This window comes from Pristiophorus japonicus, unplaced genomic scaffold (assembly GCF_044704955.1).
Source record: "Pristiophorus japonicus isolate sPriJap1 unplaced genomic scaffold, sPriJap1.hap1 HAP1_SCAFFOLD_733, whole genome shotgun sequence".
Taxonomy (NCBI): domain Eukaryota; kingdom Metazoa; phylum Chordata; class Chondrichthyes; family Pristiophoridae; genus Pristiophorus; species Pristiophorus japonicus.
Window position 1 is genome coordinate 187,487 of NW_027254649.1, and position 15,521 is coordinate 203,007.

The 15,521-nt window shown below is 42.4% G+C and overlaps 1 protein-coding gene across 1 annotated transcript in view; it reads left to right on the forward strand.

Annotated features, from left to right (window-relative positions):
• The window catches only part of mapk1 (mitogen-activated protein kinase 1), a 108,679-nt gene extending 95,401 nt beyond the window's left edge, over nt 1-13,278 (forward strand). The window contains exons 5-9 of the mRNA XM_070874240.1: nt 3,723-3,837; nt 5,935-6,066; nt 8,469-8,578; nt 9,665-9,807; nt 11,423-13,278. Of these exons, the coding sequence (XP_070730341.1) occupies nt 3,723-3,837; nt 5,935-6,066; nt 8,469-8,578; nt 9,665-9,784 (477 nt within the window). The 3' untranslated portion in view covers nt 9,785-9,807; nt 11,423-13,278. The remainder of the gene's footprint in view (nt 1-3,722; nt 3,838-5,934; nt 6,067-8,468; nt 8,579-9,664; nt 9,808-11,422) is intronic.
• Nucleotides 13,279-15,521: the final 2,243 nt, after the last annotated feature.

Below are 15,521 nucleotides of genomic sequence, written 5' to 3' on the forward strand. Positions count from 1 at the left end.
CAGACTGCTGGCGGGAGGGAGTGTGGGCCCGACCGACCGACCGAACGCAGCTGGGGGGGGGAGGAAGCCGTTCCAGACGGCTGGCGGGAGGGAGGGAGTGTGGGCCCGACCGAACGCAGCGGTGGGGGGAGGAAGCCGTTCCAGACGGCGGGCGGGCCCGACCAACCGAACGCAGCGGGTGGGGGGGGGAGGAGGAAGCCGTTCCCGATGGCAGGCGGGGGCGGGAGGAGACAGTGAGAAGGCTGCAGGAAGCCTCAAGTTGAGCAGCCATTCCCGACGGCGGTGGGGGAGGCCGTCGGGAAACGGCTGCCTCAACTTCTGAGGCTTCCTGCAGCCTTCTCACTGCTGCAAGAAGCCTCAGTGCTGATCATGGAAGGGCAATGTGCTTTTATTTTAAAAAATGTTCAAAAATTAAACAGCTACAAAGAACTACAAAAATGGCCGAGTGCCAATGTTTCCTTCACACTGCGCGTGCGCGAACGCTCCAACGCGCACGCGCAGGGTTGCCGGCAGGAAAAAAACTAATTTAAATGGTACCCGCCCCCTCCCACTTACAAAATCGGCGCGAGTGGTAGGCTCCGCCCCCTGGGCACCGCGCCAAGCAAACATGGAGCTGCAGTGCGCTCAAGAATGGCGCGTTTATTTTTTCGGCGTGAAAAACGGGCGCCCAGCCCGGAGGGGCGCCCGTTTTTTATCGTGTGGAAACTTGGGGCCTATGTGCCCCATATCTTGCTTAGCAAACTTTTATGGCACCTTATCGAATGCCTTTTGGAAATCCAAATATACTGTATCCACTGGTTCCCCTTTATCTACCCTGCTTGTTACATCCTCAAAAAAACTCAAATTTGTCAAACACGATTTACCTTGTATAAAACCATGTTGACTCTGCCTAATCATATTATGATAGTCTTAAGTACCCTGTTACCACTTCCTCAATAATGGATTCCAGCATTTTCCCAACGACTGATGTCCGGCTAACTGGCCTGTAGTTCCCGATTTTTGCTGGTTTCTAAAGCGCTCCCTATCCTCAGGCTTACTACTATTCTTTGCAACATTATAAGCCTCCTTTTTTAATCTAATGCTATCCTTAATTACTTTTGTTAGCCATGAATGGATCACTTTTCCCATGGAATTTTTATTTCTTAGTGTAATGTATATTCATTGAGCATTTTGAAATATTTCATTAAATGATTGCCACTGCTTATCTACTGTCATACCTTTTAATCTAATTTCCCAATTGATCTTGGCCAACTCGCTTCTCATACCTATGTCATTGGATTTGTTTAAGTTTAAGACTCTAGTGTAAGAAGGAAAGGTAATAAGTATCATTAATGTACTTGTTTTAAAGGAACCAAGTTAGCCATGCGGTAAACTTGCATTCACTCTGGTACATTAATGTATAATCATTGCAGGATTACATTCCAATTTCCTGATCACTTTCTTGGTCAGCAGTCATGGTGTCTGCCTACGGGCCATTGTCAACCTACCAGCAGTTTGAATCGGGAATCAAGAATGAAGGTCACTCAGCTCCATGTTTACATTTTGAATCAAATTTTCTGTGAAGTTTTAGTTTATTTATTTACAAATTTAGTCTGTTTGAACATTGGGGAAGAAATTCAGTATTTATGCACTGGTCCGTTTTCAAATCTGCTATTTCCAGGTTTACTTACCCTGGATACACCAAAATTGTTTCTAATGGTGTACTGGAGGTGGTGTAATGAGAAACTCTATTGACTTCAACTCCACCTATTTTCTATGTTTCTATGCACAGCAGAATAGCAACCCAACACCGTCTCGCAACTCTCAAAAATGGAGATTTCTTTTTTAAATTGCACAGTTTAGCAAATCTATCTTTTTAAAAAAAAATTCAAACTGATTAATTTAAACAGCCAGAAATGTCAGTGCAAGTGGATTGCTGAACTGTAATGGTCAGCTTGTGTCTCTGGTTTCTCTTCTGTGCACAGTTCCAACTTCACTGACATTGGATGTCACTTTCCAATAACTAATTGGTTCCTCTCTCTCTCTCCCCCCGTGAAGATGGTGACTAGGGTGTGATTTCATGGGCACTGGCTGCACCTCATCCAAATGGCTGCTATCACTTGAGTCTAGACATTCAGGCTATTTGACTGGATGCTACAACGGAGTTCAACTGTGTCCTCCATCTTTATCCGCTCACCTTCTGGCAGGGCAGAGTACGCTGGCTAGTTTTTTATAAAATCAGTCCCTTTTCCTTCCTAACCCCGAGTCACTGTTGCCAGTTTCAGCACCCTGCCACTCCTCCAGGTCAAGCTGCGCAAACTGAGAACAGAAACATAGAAACATAGAAAATAGGTGCAGGAGTAAGCCATTCGGCCCTACGAGCCTGCACCGCCATTCAATAAGATCATGGCTTTTCATTCACCTCAGTACCCCTTTCCTGCTTTCTCTCCATACCCCTTGATCCCCTTAGCCATAAGGGCCATATCTAGCTCCCTCTTGAATATATCCAATGAACTGGCATCAACAACTCTGTGTGGCAGGGAATTCCATAGGTTAACAACTCTGAGTGAAGAAGTTTCTCCTCATCTCAGTCCTAAATGGCTACCCCCTATCCTAAGTCTATGTCCCCTGGATCTGGACTTCCCCAACATCGGGAACATTCTTCCCGCATCTAACCTGTCCAGCCCTGTCAGAATCTTATACGTTTCTATGAGATCCCCTCTCATCCTTTTAAACTCCAGTGAATAAAGGCCCAGTTGATCCAGTCTCTCCTCATATGACAGTCCAGCCATCCCTGGAATCAGTCTGGTGAACCTTTGTTGCACTCTCTCAATAGCAAGAATGTCCTTCCTTCGATTAGGAGACCAAAACTGAACACAATATTCCAGGTGAGGCCTCACTAAGGCCTGTACAACTGCAGTAAGACCTCCCTGCTCCTATACTCAAATCCTCTAGCATGACCACCTTGATCTAATGGGTTGTTAAAGAGCAACATTGATGGAGACCTAGCAACAAGTTGCTCACTTTTGTAGTTGTACTCAAAACTGGTTTGTAAATTTATCAGACTCCTAAAGTTTCATGTAACTGATTTAATTGTCTGAATTCGTCTTGTGTACGTGTGCCATTTAAACTGCACTTCATAATCTTGTGGCTCTCATTGCCAGTTTGGTTTATACATTAATACAAAAGCAAAATACTAGAATCTGAAATAAAAACAGAAAATGCTGGAAATCTCTGGGTCAGGTAGCATCTGTGGGAGTTAACGTTTCAGGTGTGTGATCCTTCATCAGAACTTGAAAAGTTTGAGATGTAACAGATTCTTAAGGAAGTGCAGGGAAAGGGAGAGGGGAGAAAAAAAACAAGAGAAGGCCTGTGAAGGCAGGAGAGATTTAAGAGACAGAAGGGATGATCGGCAAAAATGAGATGGTAATGGCACGTTAGGAAACAAAAAATGGATCTCGATGGAGTGTGAATGGTGGAATCATCACCAGCTGCCATGGGAAAGAGAAAAAAAGTTTATGCATCACTGGACTTGGAGAAGCAAGAACAGCATGAGATTAAATGGCTGCTTTCTGCACTTTTGTGATGGTAATCACATGAAAACATAAATACTTAGTGGTATGGCGGTTCAGGATTTATTGCAAACCTACTTGAAGTCTAGGTTCTGGCTAGTCTATGTTTATAATTCAGTTTCAATGCATAAACCTGGGAATGTACACTGCAATTCTGTTTTTTCCTTGCAGGGTTATACCAAGTCGATTGATATCTGGTCAGTAGGCTGTATCCTGGCTGAGATGCTCTCCGGTAGACCCATCTTCCCAGGCAAACACTATTTGGATCAGCTCAACCATATCCTTGGTAAGAAATACAGTACCAACTTGTCTCCCTCTCTTTAGAGGGCATGCCCTTGTTTTGTTTGAGACACTGCTTTGAAGCCCAATAGTCCCCACAATATTTAACTTAGAACTGTAGTTCTTCCCCAATGGTCTTTAGAGGTGATGAGAAGGAGAGAGTGTAATTTGATCAGGGGATTTTTTTTTCTGGTAATTTTTTTCTTGTTAAATCTGTTAAAAATTCTTGCTGGGGTACAGATTCATGGTGTCATCCACCTCCCAGTATTTTAACCCAAATGGCCTTTCTAGTTGTTGGACCTGGGGCATATAAAGAAAGGTGGGGGGGGGAGGGGGCGGAAGAGAGTGCATGTGCATCATAGTCCAGCTCAATCCTGTCCCTCTTCAATTTCGACGCCTTTCCAACAGGGGTTGCTCAACCCTGATTAGGATTGGGAACCCAGCTGAATCATTTTAGAGCTATCTTTGCCGCTTTTGTTTAAATTCCATTTTTGTAGTTTCCTTTAGCTTATGTGCAGTAAAACTAAAATACATATCCAGGGAAAGGGTGCAAGTGAGATGCAAACCTGGGCTTGAATAGTTAAATTAGGGAGCTTGGAAAAAGCAGAAAAGAAGCGCAATAGCTTTTAAACCAAGAAAATGGAGATGAGTAAAATTAGATACTGCACAAATGATTGTAACGAAAATTAGGAAACCAATCGATGAGTACACTGATAAATAAATCCAATTCTGGAGCATGCTCCCAGCTGGTAATATATTAAAGAATAAGGGTTTTGATGATGGGTGCAATAGTGTGGAAAATGGATGTTAGCGGTACATAAACAGTGTGTTAAAGCCTCCCTGAAAAAGTGTAACAACCCCACTGATACCTGGGGGGTGCTTGGCCAAAGACCGCCCTAAGTGGTGGAAGTGCATCCGGGAGAGCGCTGAGCACCTCGAGTCTCATCGCCGAGAGCATGCAGAAATCAAGTGCAGGCAGCAGAAAGAGCGTGCGGCAAACCTGTCCCACCCACCTCTTCCCTCAACGGCTATCTGTCCCACCTGTGACCGAGACTGTGGCTCTCATATTGGACTGTTCAGCCACCTAAGGATTCATTTTAAGAGTGGCGGAAAGTCTTCCTCGATTCCGAGGGACTATGAAAGGAGCACTGTTTCCTTGATGCTTTCTCAAAGCTCTCATTGTTTTGATGTTCTAGTATACAGACTATTTGATTGTTATGCTAATATTTTATAAAACATTGGTTAGGCCTCAGCTGGAGTATTGCGTCCAATTCTGGGCACCACATTTTAGGATGGCTGTTAAGGCCTTGGATAGGGTGCTGAGGAGACTTACAGAAATGATACTAGGGATGAGTGCCTTCAGGTATGTAGAGAGACTAGAAAAGCTGAAATTGATCTTGAAACACAGAAGGTTAGGGGGCGATTTAATAAAGATGTTCAAAATCATTTTGACAGGGGTGGTTGATACAGTAAATAAGGAGAAACTGGTTCCATTGGTAGGACAGTCGGGAAGCAGAACACAGATTTAAGATAATTGGCAAAAGAACCAGAGGCAAGATGAGAGTTCTTTTACACAGTGGAAGCAGATTCAGTGGTAACTTTTGAAAGGGAATTGGATATATACTTGAAAAGGAAACATTTTCAATGCCATGGGGAAAGAACATTGGAGTGGTGCTAATTGGATAGCTCTTCCAAAGAACCAGCACTGGCACATTGGGCCGAATGGCGGCCTCTTCTGCTGTAAGTTCTCTGATTGCGGTGGGTATCACAGCGGTGCTTGATCTTGCCCTGGCATCACACTTTGTTTCCGGGGTCACTGGATTAGGAGTGGGACCCACGGCTGATTATTATTTTTTTTTCTCCCATAGTTCAGGGGCTCTTTGTCCAGTTGCAATACCCAAACTGTCACTCCAGCTGAGAGCAGCTAATTCAGCGCAGCCTAGTGATTGAACATGGGGTCTTGTCTGCCTGGTTCAGTGCCACACCACTTGATATATTTACTGGCTGACCTCTGTGAACTGCCCTTTTCAATTCTTGTCTGGTTCTCAGTGGAAATTGTTACCCCAGCAACAAAGTTCCAGTGTAACCCGCTCTTTGTTTGTAGGTATTCTTGGCTCTCCCTCTCCAGAGGACCTGAACTGTATAATCAATGTCAAAGCCAGAAACTACCTGCAATCTCTGCCTCACAAGAACAAAGTTCCATGGAACAGACTGTTCCCCAAAGCTGATGGGAAAGGTAAGAATTAGCACAAGGGGCCAATCAGGAATGTGCCTGCAGATTTGCATGTATTGCTCTGCTTAAGTGAGACTTGAAAGGGATCTAAAGGCTGAGGTGCAGAGAACAAGTCGAACTCTTGCTTTCCATCCGGATCTGCAATCTCCCTTTTTGGGGAAGAGCTGCAAATGATTGTGATTTGGTGATTTTTGCCTCTGGTCCAAGGAGAAGTACCTTTTACGTAGCATGGGAAGGGCGGAGTACATGAGGGATGTTGTAATAGTCAAAAATTCTTTGTGATTTGCCCTGTTGATGACTAGGGTGGGTTCACTCTTGCAGTATATGTAGGATTCATACATTCAAAGAATGAAGCGGAGTGTACCAAGTACTTAACTGCTCCACTTGGAGAGCAGACCTTTGGAATGATGAACAGGAATGAATATCCAGTTCCACTCATGCATTATTATTTCATATCCATGAATAGAAAATCCACTGTTCCTGCTTTATACAACTCACTTTCGGTACCATTTTCTGGAATTAAATGTAACGCACTGGAGGTTAAAGCCTGGGACCCTCTTGACTTGTATGACTTAGTTGCACACTAAATACTTTGATTCATCAGCAAAGCAGGATACCTTCTCTTTCTGAACCAGTTAAATAGCCTATATTATTAAACGTAATGTCATGCAACCTCTTGGGAGAAGCCAGAACAGAGAGAGACCCTGCAGAGAATTCGGGAAAATCCTCTGACTCCCCAGGTAAATGTCAAGGAAGTTGCAGTAGCGCATAGCTCCTAACAATCACAACTAACTGGCAATTTTCCCTCTAACTGGAAACTTCCTCGACTAGGAATCTGTCGAGCTCCCACAAAGGACTGCAGTAATGAAGTTGTACTATCGTCACTGCATCAAGAGGATCTAGTGAAGCTGCTCTGGCAGTTGTCCTACACAATCCCCCTTATTCACGTTAATTCAGAAGCTATGATCATTCTCCTCTGTCTGTGTTGCCGTTTCTCGCTTTGCTCTTGTGCTTCTCTCCCCTTATCCTGTTTGCTTGGCAGGGAAAGTGTGGCCCTAAGTGGCTTCCTTCCCATCCCCTACAGTTTCACCTTGCAATTCAGCTTCTCCCTTCCATCTTGGCTGTTTCTCTATTTTAAATACCCACTCAAGCCTTGTATCTTCCCCTCTCCCTTGCTTTGCTATCGCTTGTCTCACACCAACCTTCCATCCACTCCACCACTTCTTGTACTGGAATGTCAGCTGTGGCTCTGTGGGCAGCACTCTCGCCTCTGAGTCAGAAGGTTGTGGGTTTAAGTTCCACTCCAGGGACTGAACAAAAAAATCTAGGTTGACACTCCAGTGCAGTACTGAGGGAGTGTTGCACTGTTGAAGGTGCCGTCTTTCGGATGAGAGATTAAAGCAAGGCCTCATTTGCCTCAAGTGGATGTAAAAGATCCCATGGCACTATTTTGAAGAGCAGGGGAGTTATCCCTGATGTCCTGGTCAATATTTATCCCTCAATCAACAAACAGTTTATCTGGTCATTATCACATTGCTGTTTGTTGGAGCATGCTTGTGCGCAAATTGGCTGCTGTGTTTCCTACATTACAACAGTGACTACACTTAAAGTACTTCTTTGGCTGTAAAGTACTGAGAGATGTCCGGTGGTCATGAACCTCCTCCTCTCTTTCCCCCCCCTCCCCCCCCAGTAAGGCCAGTGGTCCCCTGACCCTCAACCAGTTTCCTTCCTCCTTGTTTTCCTCTGATGCATTTTTTGCTTTGAATATCAATTTTTTTTAAGAAATAAACTTTGTCTTGTTTTTGTGTCTTTCAATATCTCCCCAGCTTAATGCATATTGTAAACTTTAGAACATCGAAGCAAGCTATAGCCGGTGCGTAATCAGAACCTCACTTTTCCTACCCACCTCCACACACTGTTTAAAGTAATCAAACTGTACATTTTACCTCAATAAAACTTAGAAATTTGTCCCCTCAAAAATTATTTGAAGAACACTGAGTAGAAAGCACTAGAAGCTGAAGAAAAATATTTTATCCAGGCTCTTGAGATGCCGAAGCCTTCAGATGAAACTTTAATGAAGGCATTAAGAGACACGCAGACAATTCAGTGGATAAATTTGATCATGTTGTGAAATATGCAATTTTAAATTTTTTCCAAACCCTTATTTTGGGCATTACAAATTTGTTGAAGAGAAAAGGCAAATGCACAAAATTTCAGAAAGCATTTTAGGTGACTTGCAGGAACCCAGTGGTGCAATTGTGTAATCGGAGTGACTTATTACACCGACAGCTGCATTATAACTGTGGGCATTTGGAATTTGTAATGTGAAAAATTTGGCACCGTAGTGTGACAGCAGGAAGCGCACAGACCAGATTTTTAATAGAGATGTATCCTTTTTGTTGCAGCTCTGGATTTATTGGATAAAATGTTGACCTTTAACCCACACAAGAGGATTGAAGTGGAGGCAGCTCTTGCTCACCCTTATCTGGAGCAGTACTATGACCCCAGTGATGAGGTAGGACAGCATACATTTTTGTTGAGTTCAAGCTTGCACTACATTGTCTGGGCTGAATTGTGGGGAAATGAAAGTGTAATGTGGGAACTACTGCTGGGGGTTGGGTGGGAAGAGGTCTTTGATTTGGTCTTGCTAGTTGTGTAGTGTCAAGGTCTGTTGCTGGGTACATACTTGAGGGCTTGACTCATCTGAAGAATTCTTTTGAAGTAATAACTATTGATAAAGGAAATTGTGACTGTTGTGTATAAATTTTCCAAGGGCATTTGATAAGATGCTTGTAAAACTTAAGGCTCATGTTATGAAAGGGAGTGTGACAGCATGTCAAATCAATGGTTAATGGATGGTTGACCTGTTTTTTTTTTAAATGCTGGAAACACTCAGCAGGTGAGGCAGAATCTGTATAGAGAGAGAAACAGAGTTAATGATTCAGGTCGAGGACCTTTCATCGAACTGAGATATTAATTAACACTTTTTAAATCCAATACAGAGCCAAGCAAAAGAGGAAAGAACAAAGGGGAAGGTTTGATATGGTGGAGGGCAGGAGGGATTAAATGGCAAAAAGGATGATGGGGCAAGTAAATATACAAACGATGGCTCCTGAGGAGGTGTAAATGGTTACAGCAGAAAAACAGAGGAGGAGGGAAATATGGAAAATTTGGCAAAGAGACCACTCCCATGGCTTGATGTGGTGAAGAAAAGTGGGTTGACAATAGCATATTTGGGAACTTTGGAAAGGAAAGGGAGGCTGGAGATGGGTGGGCGAAGATGAGTGGGATAAAGTCTAGTGGATTAGGACTAAGTGGATAGCTCTATGTCGACGCAGGCATGGTTGGCCCGAATGGCTTCCTCTTGTGGTGAAAAATTCTGTGGTGTATTGATTGTGGGACCATTTCATAGATTTGTTTGTGTTCATAAATTGACATGCTGGCCACACTCCTATAGGTTGCTTGACTGTTTTGGGATGATGTGTAGAAGAGGAGGACCCCCCCCCCCCCCCTTGCCAGAAAGTGAATGGGACATAAAAGAAACAAATAGCTTTTGATATTTGTTCCCCAGAAGTGGTATTAATTTGTGGTGTGATTTCAGCCTATTGCAGAAGCACCCTTTAAGTTCGATATGGAGCTGGATGACCTACCCAAGGAGAAGCTGAAGGAGCTGATCTTCGAGGAGACAGCCAGGTTTCAACCCCTCTATCAGCATTCCTAAACTACAAGCACCCTTGCATACAGGTAATCTTTCACACATGACCACTCTCGGGTGCAGCGTGGTGATGAAACAGTTGGCCAGATAAAGCATGGTTAGATTTTAGATACTCAATGAAGGCTGTATAGGTGACCAGTCTTGTGAAAAAGCACAAGTAGTTCTTCCTCACTCAATTACCCTCAACCTTTTTAAGCTTGTTCTGATGAGTGTTGACTGACTCCTAGCTCTAATGCACAGGCACCAGTTAGCGCAACTTCCCCAAGAGGCTCCAGTTGCTCGTTTATGTCTTGAAAAGTGTAACCCCTTTCTAAAAATGTCATTATTTTTATAGTCATCAATATGAGGAATGCCATTAATGGGGAATGGACTTGATTCTGCAGTGGGCATTTATTGTCTGCATTAAGCACCCTGGCCACGTGTAGAATGAAAGTTCTTTTCACTCTATTCTAACCCAACTCATCCCAACCTTGGAAGCACTGGTGAATGTATTTGCATTTCCACATCAGCCACCCTTGCAGCTTCTCTGATTCAGAAGGATAGTTTGAGAGTTTCTGTTAACTGGATCAGCCTTCTAGCTAAATTGCGTCTTTACTTGGTACTATTTGAGTATCCAGAAATTCCTATCCCTTTACAAATGATAAAGGATTTAATGTTGATGCTGGGAGAAATTCCTTCAGTCACTTAGACCACCTTGCTTTACCTTCAGTCATTCTCTTGGGTCCATCATCTAGGGGCATGTCTTCGGGGGCAAATTCTTTGTGCTATGGTATTCAGAAAGGTGATTTCTCCACCAGTATAGGATTTGAAGGTCAATCTTCTCTCACTCCCGGAAAGTCCCTTCGGTCAGTGGCTTCATATGACCTCCACTTTTTGCAATTAGACAGTTGCTATGCTGACTCTTGCTGAATGTTGGCATAAGGGAGCTTCACATTCTACTGATCTGCCACATTTTATTTTGACGGTTCACCATGCCAATTTGAAAAAAACTTCCTTTGAGGTTTTTCGCTAGGTGTTGCAGCTTCCACTTTGTCCCATTGGCCACTGGGGTGTCCGACTTTAGTGGGGCCCTTGATTCTGACTTGATTAAATTGAGCATGAATAAACTGTGACATTGAGCAGGCATCTAAAGACAGAAGAAACTTGCAGTCAGATAAGAGGGCTACAAAGGTGTAAAGAATCAGTTGTGTTCGGGGAAGAAAGAAGTGGCTTATAATAAATTAGCCTATTCAAATCCCCTCCTACTTTTGTAAAGGCAGAGGGGAATTTCAATGAACTCATTAAATATTCATCTAGTATCCAAAAGTGTGATTTCAGGACCCAAATATATTGGTGGTATAAGCTGATCTAGGTTACACACTTGCCCTGTGCATACTTAACTGTGTAGTTTTAAAATTGAGCTGGGATTGTGCATTTTACAGTGCAGATTAACAAATCATGTATTCAACACTTGCAATACAAAATGGAGAAAGTTGGAATCTGAAAATGATGGTCAACAGCTGAAGCATTAACATTACTCCGATGTTAACAGTACTGCTGCGCATTACCAGCCTTTTCTCTTTACTTTACTTTCCTGGGGGCAAGGAAGGGAGTGTACATACATCTTCCCGAATGTTGCTAATTTTCAGTATGTTGCCTTTCTAGGGCCAGGACTGCAGGACTGGACATGCTCAGAGTTCGTTTGTTTCTAACTCCTCCTGAATCCTGTCTCGTGCATCTCAGCGTATTCATTGTACTCTCTCTAAAAACTCTACCGTGGCACCTGAAACCATGGAGATTGTCCATTCTGGAAGCCATGGTGTTTTTTGCTTGCTGTGGACTCTTTCTCGACTTGGAGACGAGAATTCACACTCCGGTTGTATTGGTGTTTGCAAAAAGTCTGAAAGCTGTACAGCCAGTGCGCACACATTTAGTGATCTACATCCTATGTAACTTAGCGATAGTGTTTGAAAGAAAGCAGGACTGGCTCATTGAACTAATACACATAGTACAACACACCCCATTGATTTCAATAAGCACTTCAGTTTAGTTTTTTTTTTAAATGCACTTTGAGAAATATCAGAGTATAACTGATCATTCAGTATTACAACTGCTCGGTGTCTGGTCACATCAGTGAAAGGTCTGTCGTTTCAAATCTTTGAATGCATTGCATGGGATTTCTAAACCTTGCATGTTCCTGAGAGATCCCCCAGGCCTAGTGAAACGTTGAGATATCCAATGAGGGAAAAGGTGTGACTAACCTGCATTCTTTTAAACCAGTGTTGCTGTGTTGTTGGGTTGTATCGATTGTGTGAACTTGTACACTTTAAAGATGACTGCCCTGCCAAGGTGGCTCCCTCACTAATAAGTCTTTTACAGATTTAAAAGTAAACTACTGGTGTATATCCCTGAATTATGTAATGTTGATGTATATCAAAGACACTGTCGTGTTTTGCTCCAGTTTTCTTTTAATGACATTCCATTCAATATATTAAAAAAACTAACTTGATTCCATTTCAGAAACTTAGACTTGATAACACAGATCCGAGTTTAAAGTCTTACCTGGTCTGTAAGAGGATTCAGCCTCACGTTGTCCTGTATTACACAGTAATAACTGGCTCTATCAGAGGATGTACAAATGGAGGATGCTTTAGGTTGAAAATGGTTGAGCAGTTGTGAAGGAAGCCTCAGTGAGTGAGTCTCCTTGAGAGCAGCTTAGAATTCTAAGACCCTGTGTGCTTTTGGCAGTGAGAACGAAGGGTGCCGTAAAGATTCCTGTCCCTTTTCTGTGTTCGCAGAGTGTTTGTGGGTGAAGCCTGTACAATGTGGAGCTTTCTTAGCTATATTTGAATTCAAAGTGCAGTGCCTGATCCTTAGTCTTGAAACCTATTGTGGTGACAATTGCCTTGTACAATTTACCGTGTCCAAGCATGACTGTTAAGCTTTGTATACAAAGACTGTCCAAGTGCCACACATGCACATGCGCGTGCGCACACACTTACTACGCACACACAGACATATAGTATGAGTAAATCTTATTGCTTCTCCAAGCCTCGTCCTAATCCTCTCATCGGTTTTCTCTCTAGTTTGCTTCCTGTATAAATCATGTAACAATTAGCTTTGTTCCTTTCTTTGAAAAAAGACTCTGTGATGTAACTGTATAGAGCACTCTGTTTCTATCATGTAACTTGTTCTGTTGTTTTTTTGTTCTGATTGGTCTGTTGTTGCCTTTATAAATTGTGTACCCTCCAGAGAAGTCTCAACACCTGATATAATAAATGGAAAAGCGGTTATGGTTAATTTTTTTTAAAGAAAAAAAACCCCTGCAACAATAGGTGTCAGCATGTGATGTAACCGCATAGACATACCTGATTGTATTGTGACTGGTATTGGATTAAGCATATTATATATATGGACAAACTTGTAGGTACAAAAAGATTTATTTTGCCTTAAGTTTTTTTCAATGTTATATATGTAAACAAATTTTAATCTGTTAATGAATGTTCTTTTTGTTTCTGGCACATACAGCTCTTGTAAAATTCTTTAAATCGGTGTCTCCCTGCATCTTTTAAATACAGTATGTTCTATACACAACTTCCAACAGCGTGCGCGACTAATCACTTCAGTTCTCTTCCGTTTATACGTCGTGTACATATGCGGCCATCAGACTCATTTTAAACTCGTGTTTCTCTGGTCTCCTGTTGCCCACATTTCAGATCACTGGACGTGAAGGATAGATGCAATGGTTGCTGCTTAGTGTTTGCTCTTATTGGTTGAATTATGAGAGCTGAGTGGAGCCAGTGCTGACCCAGCCAAAATATTACAATGATGTAATGGAACTGTTGAAATGGGTTCCATGTATCAGAGGGTTAGCTAAAAGTAGAGCCAAACATGACACACACATTTGGATAGGAACAATGTTTTGACATGATGCTGTGAGAGATGGGCGGGACACAGTTTACACTGGCTGTTCCACCACTTGGGATGCTCATGTGTGCAAACCCATAGCCTCGTTCTATTGTTTGCCATCTTGGATGTAATCGAATCCATTTGTGTGTAGATACAATTTGCCAATTAACAAGTTGAATACAAGTATAGCAAGTTTCCACACTCTATCCTGAGCTGCCAATTGTGGGATTCAGCATAACCCCCTCTCCAATGGGATGTGTAGTGGGGGCAGCAGGAGGTTGCACTATCCCATCAGCTGTACAATGAGTGGGGGAGAGCTGCGTTAACTATAGTGGGGCTATAGTTTAAAGGGGTGTTCGAATGATGTGAAACTCCTACCACTGAGTGGCAGTAGGAACGGAGAGCCCCTTCCCCCACAGCAGCCAAGTAATCCAAAGAGCAGAATGGAGGGTTAGAAGACAAGTCATTTACTTTCATTGGAACCAGGATCCATATACAATTTTTACAAATGAGTAAAATACAGCATGGTATATGTAAGCAGCTTTCATTGTGCAAGGCAGTGTCCTACATTGCAACCCAGTTAAACAACTCTTTTTATAGGGTTTCCTTTTAAGAAAAATATATACACTTTTTTGTTCTCTCTTTCTCCCCCCACCCATTAAAAAAAAACACGTACTTTTCTCATTAAAATGCTGGCCGTGCTTCTGATACAGTTCTGTGGGTGCCAGATGCCTTCTGCTACCTTGTCCAGTTGGCCATTCTTCATGTGAGCCTAGTCAAATTAGTGTCAATAGGCTAAACAAGGAGGGCATTGCAGCATTACTGATCACCCACTTTATCGATTTTATTTTTTCTAATCTCCATATCCCAGAGGCACTAAAGCCAATCGTTGATTGCTTATGTTCAGCTAAAAGCTGACCTTTTTGGTTATATCAAGAAAAGTTATTAGCCAAGGGATCAGTGATCAATCTTTCTTTGTGTTGCCTTTTTTTAATCAGAAAAACTTTTATTGAAAGCTTTAATAAATTACATAGTATCTCTTGGTAACATAAATTGCATGTATGGGTCTGACATCAAGCACAGTGCATTATTTCCCTATCAAACTCTCACAATCAAAATTCAAGTATCAAAAGTGCATCAATGTCTTAGCACATGCGTACTATATTAGCGGTCATAAAACTAAAATGATTGGCATTGCAGTCTTGTTGGCTGCAGCTAATTACATGTCCGACTTGGTTATTCCACATTTAACGTGGTTCTCTATCAGATCAGGCCTGGGATTTGGCAGCTTTCTGTTTACAGTGATTGCTGATAGGTGGGCCTATAATAACTTCTGTGGTAATTGCTGCTTATTGGTTTTGAGCACTGTGGTCCAAGTGGACAGTGTGAAAACTCACTAATTTCTGTTCACTGACCAACCAGAATGCTACTCCAATGACTTGCATTACAGAGCAGTTTAAACTGATGTGTCTTGGATTATGAAAAAATAATTGCTTTCTAACTTTACCAGGGTCATAAACATTGTTGTGGAAAAATATTTCCGAGACTGTATAATATATAAAGAGGTTTATTAAATCGGAGACAAAGCTTTGGGAGAAGTATTAGAGACCCCTGTCTATGAACCAGCTTCTCAATTTAGTGTATCCAGAGAGGTTCTTTTATCTTACAAATTATGTCACTTTACATCACATGCTTTAGCACTAGTCCTTGAGTCTAATCATTACATTCATACAATTACTATCCAAGGCTGAGCTCTTGATATAAACCAGCCTGCATTGTGATAGGGCATTATAAACAAGTGCAGGCTTTTTGGCACCGGTATAGACAAACATATCCCCACTTATCTCTCCAGTTG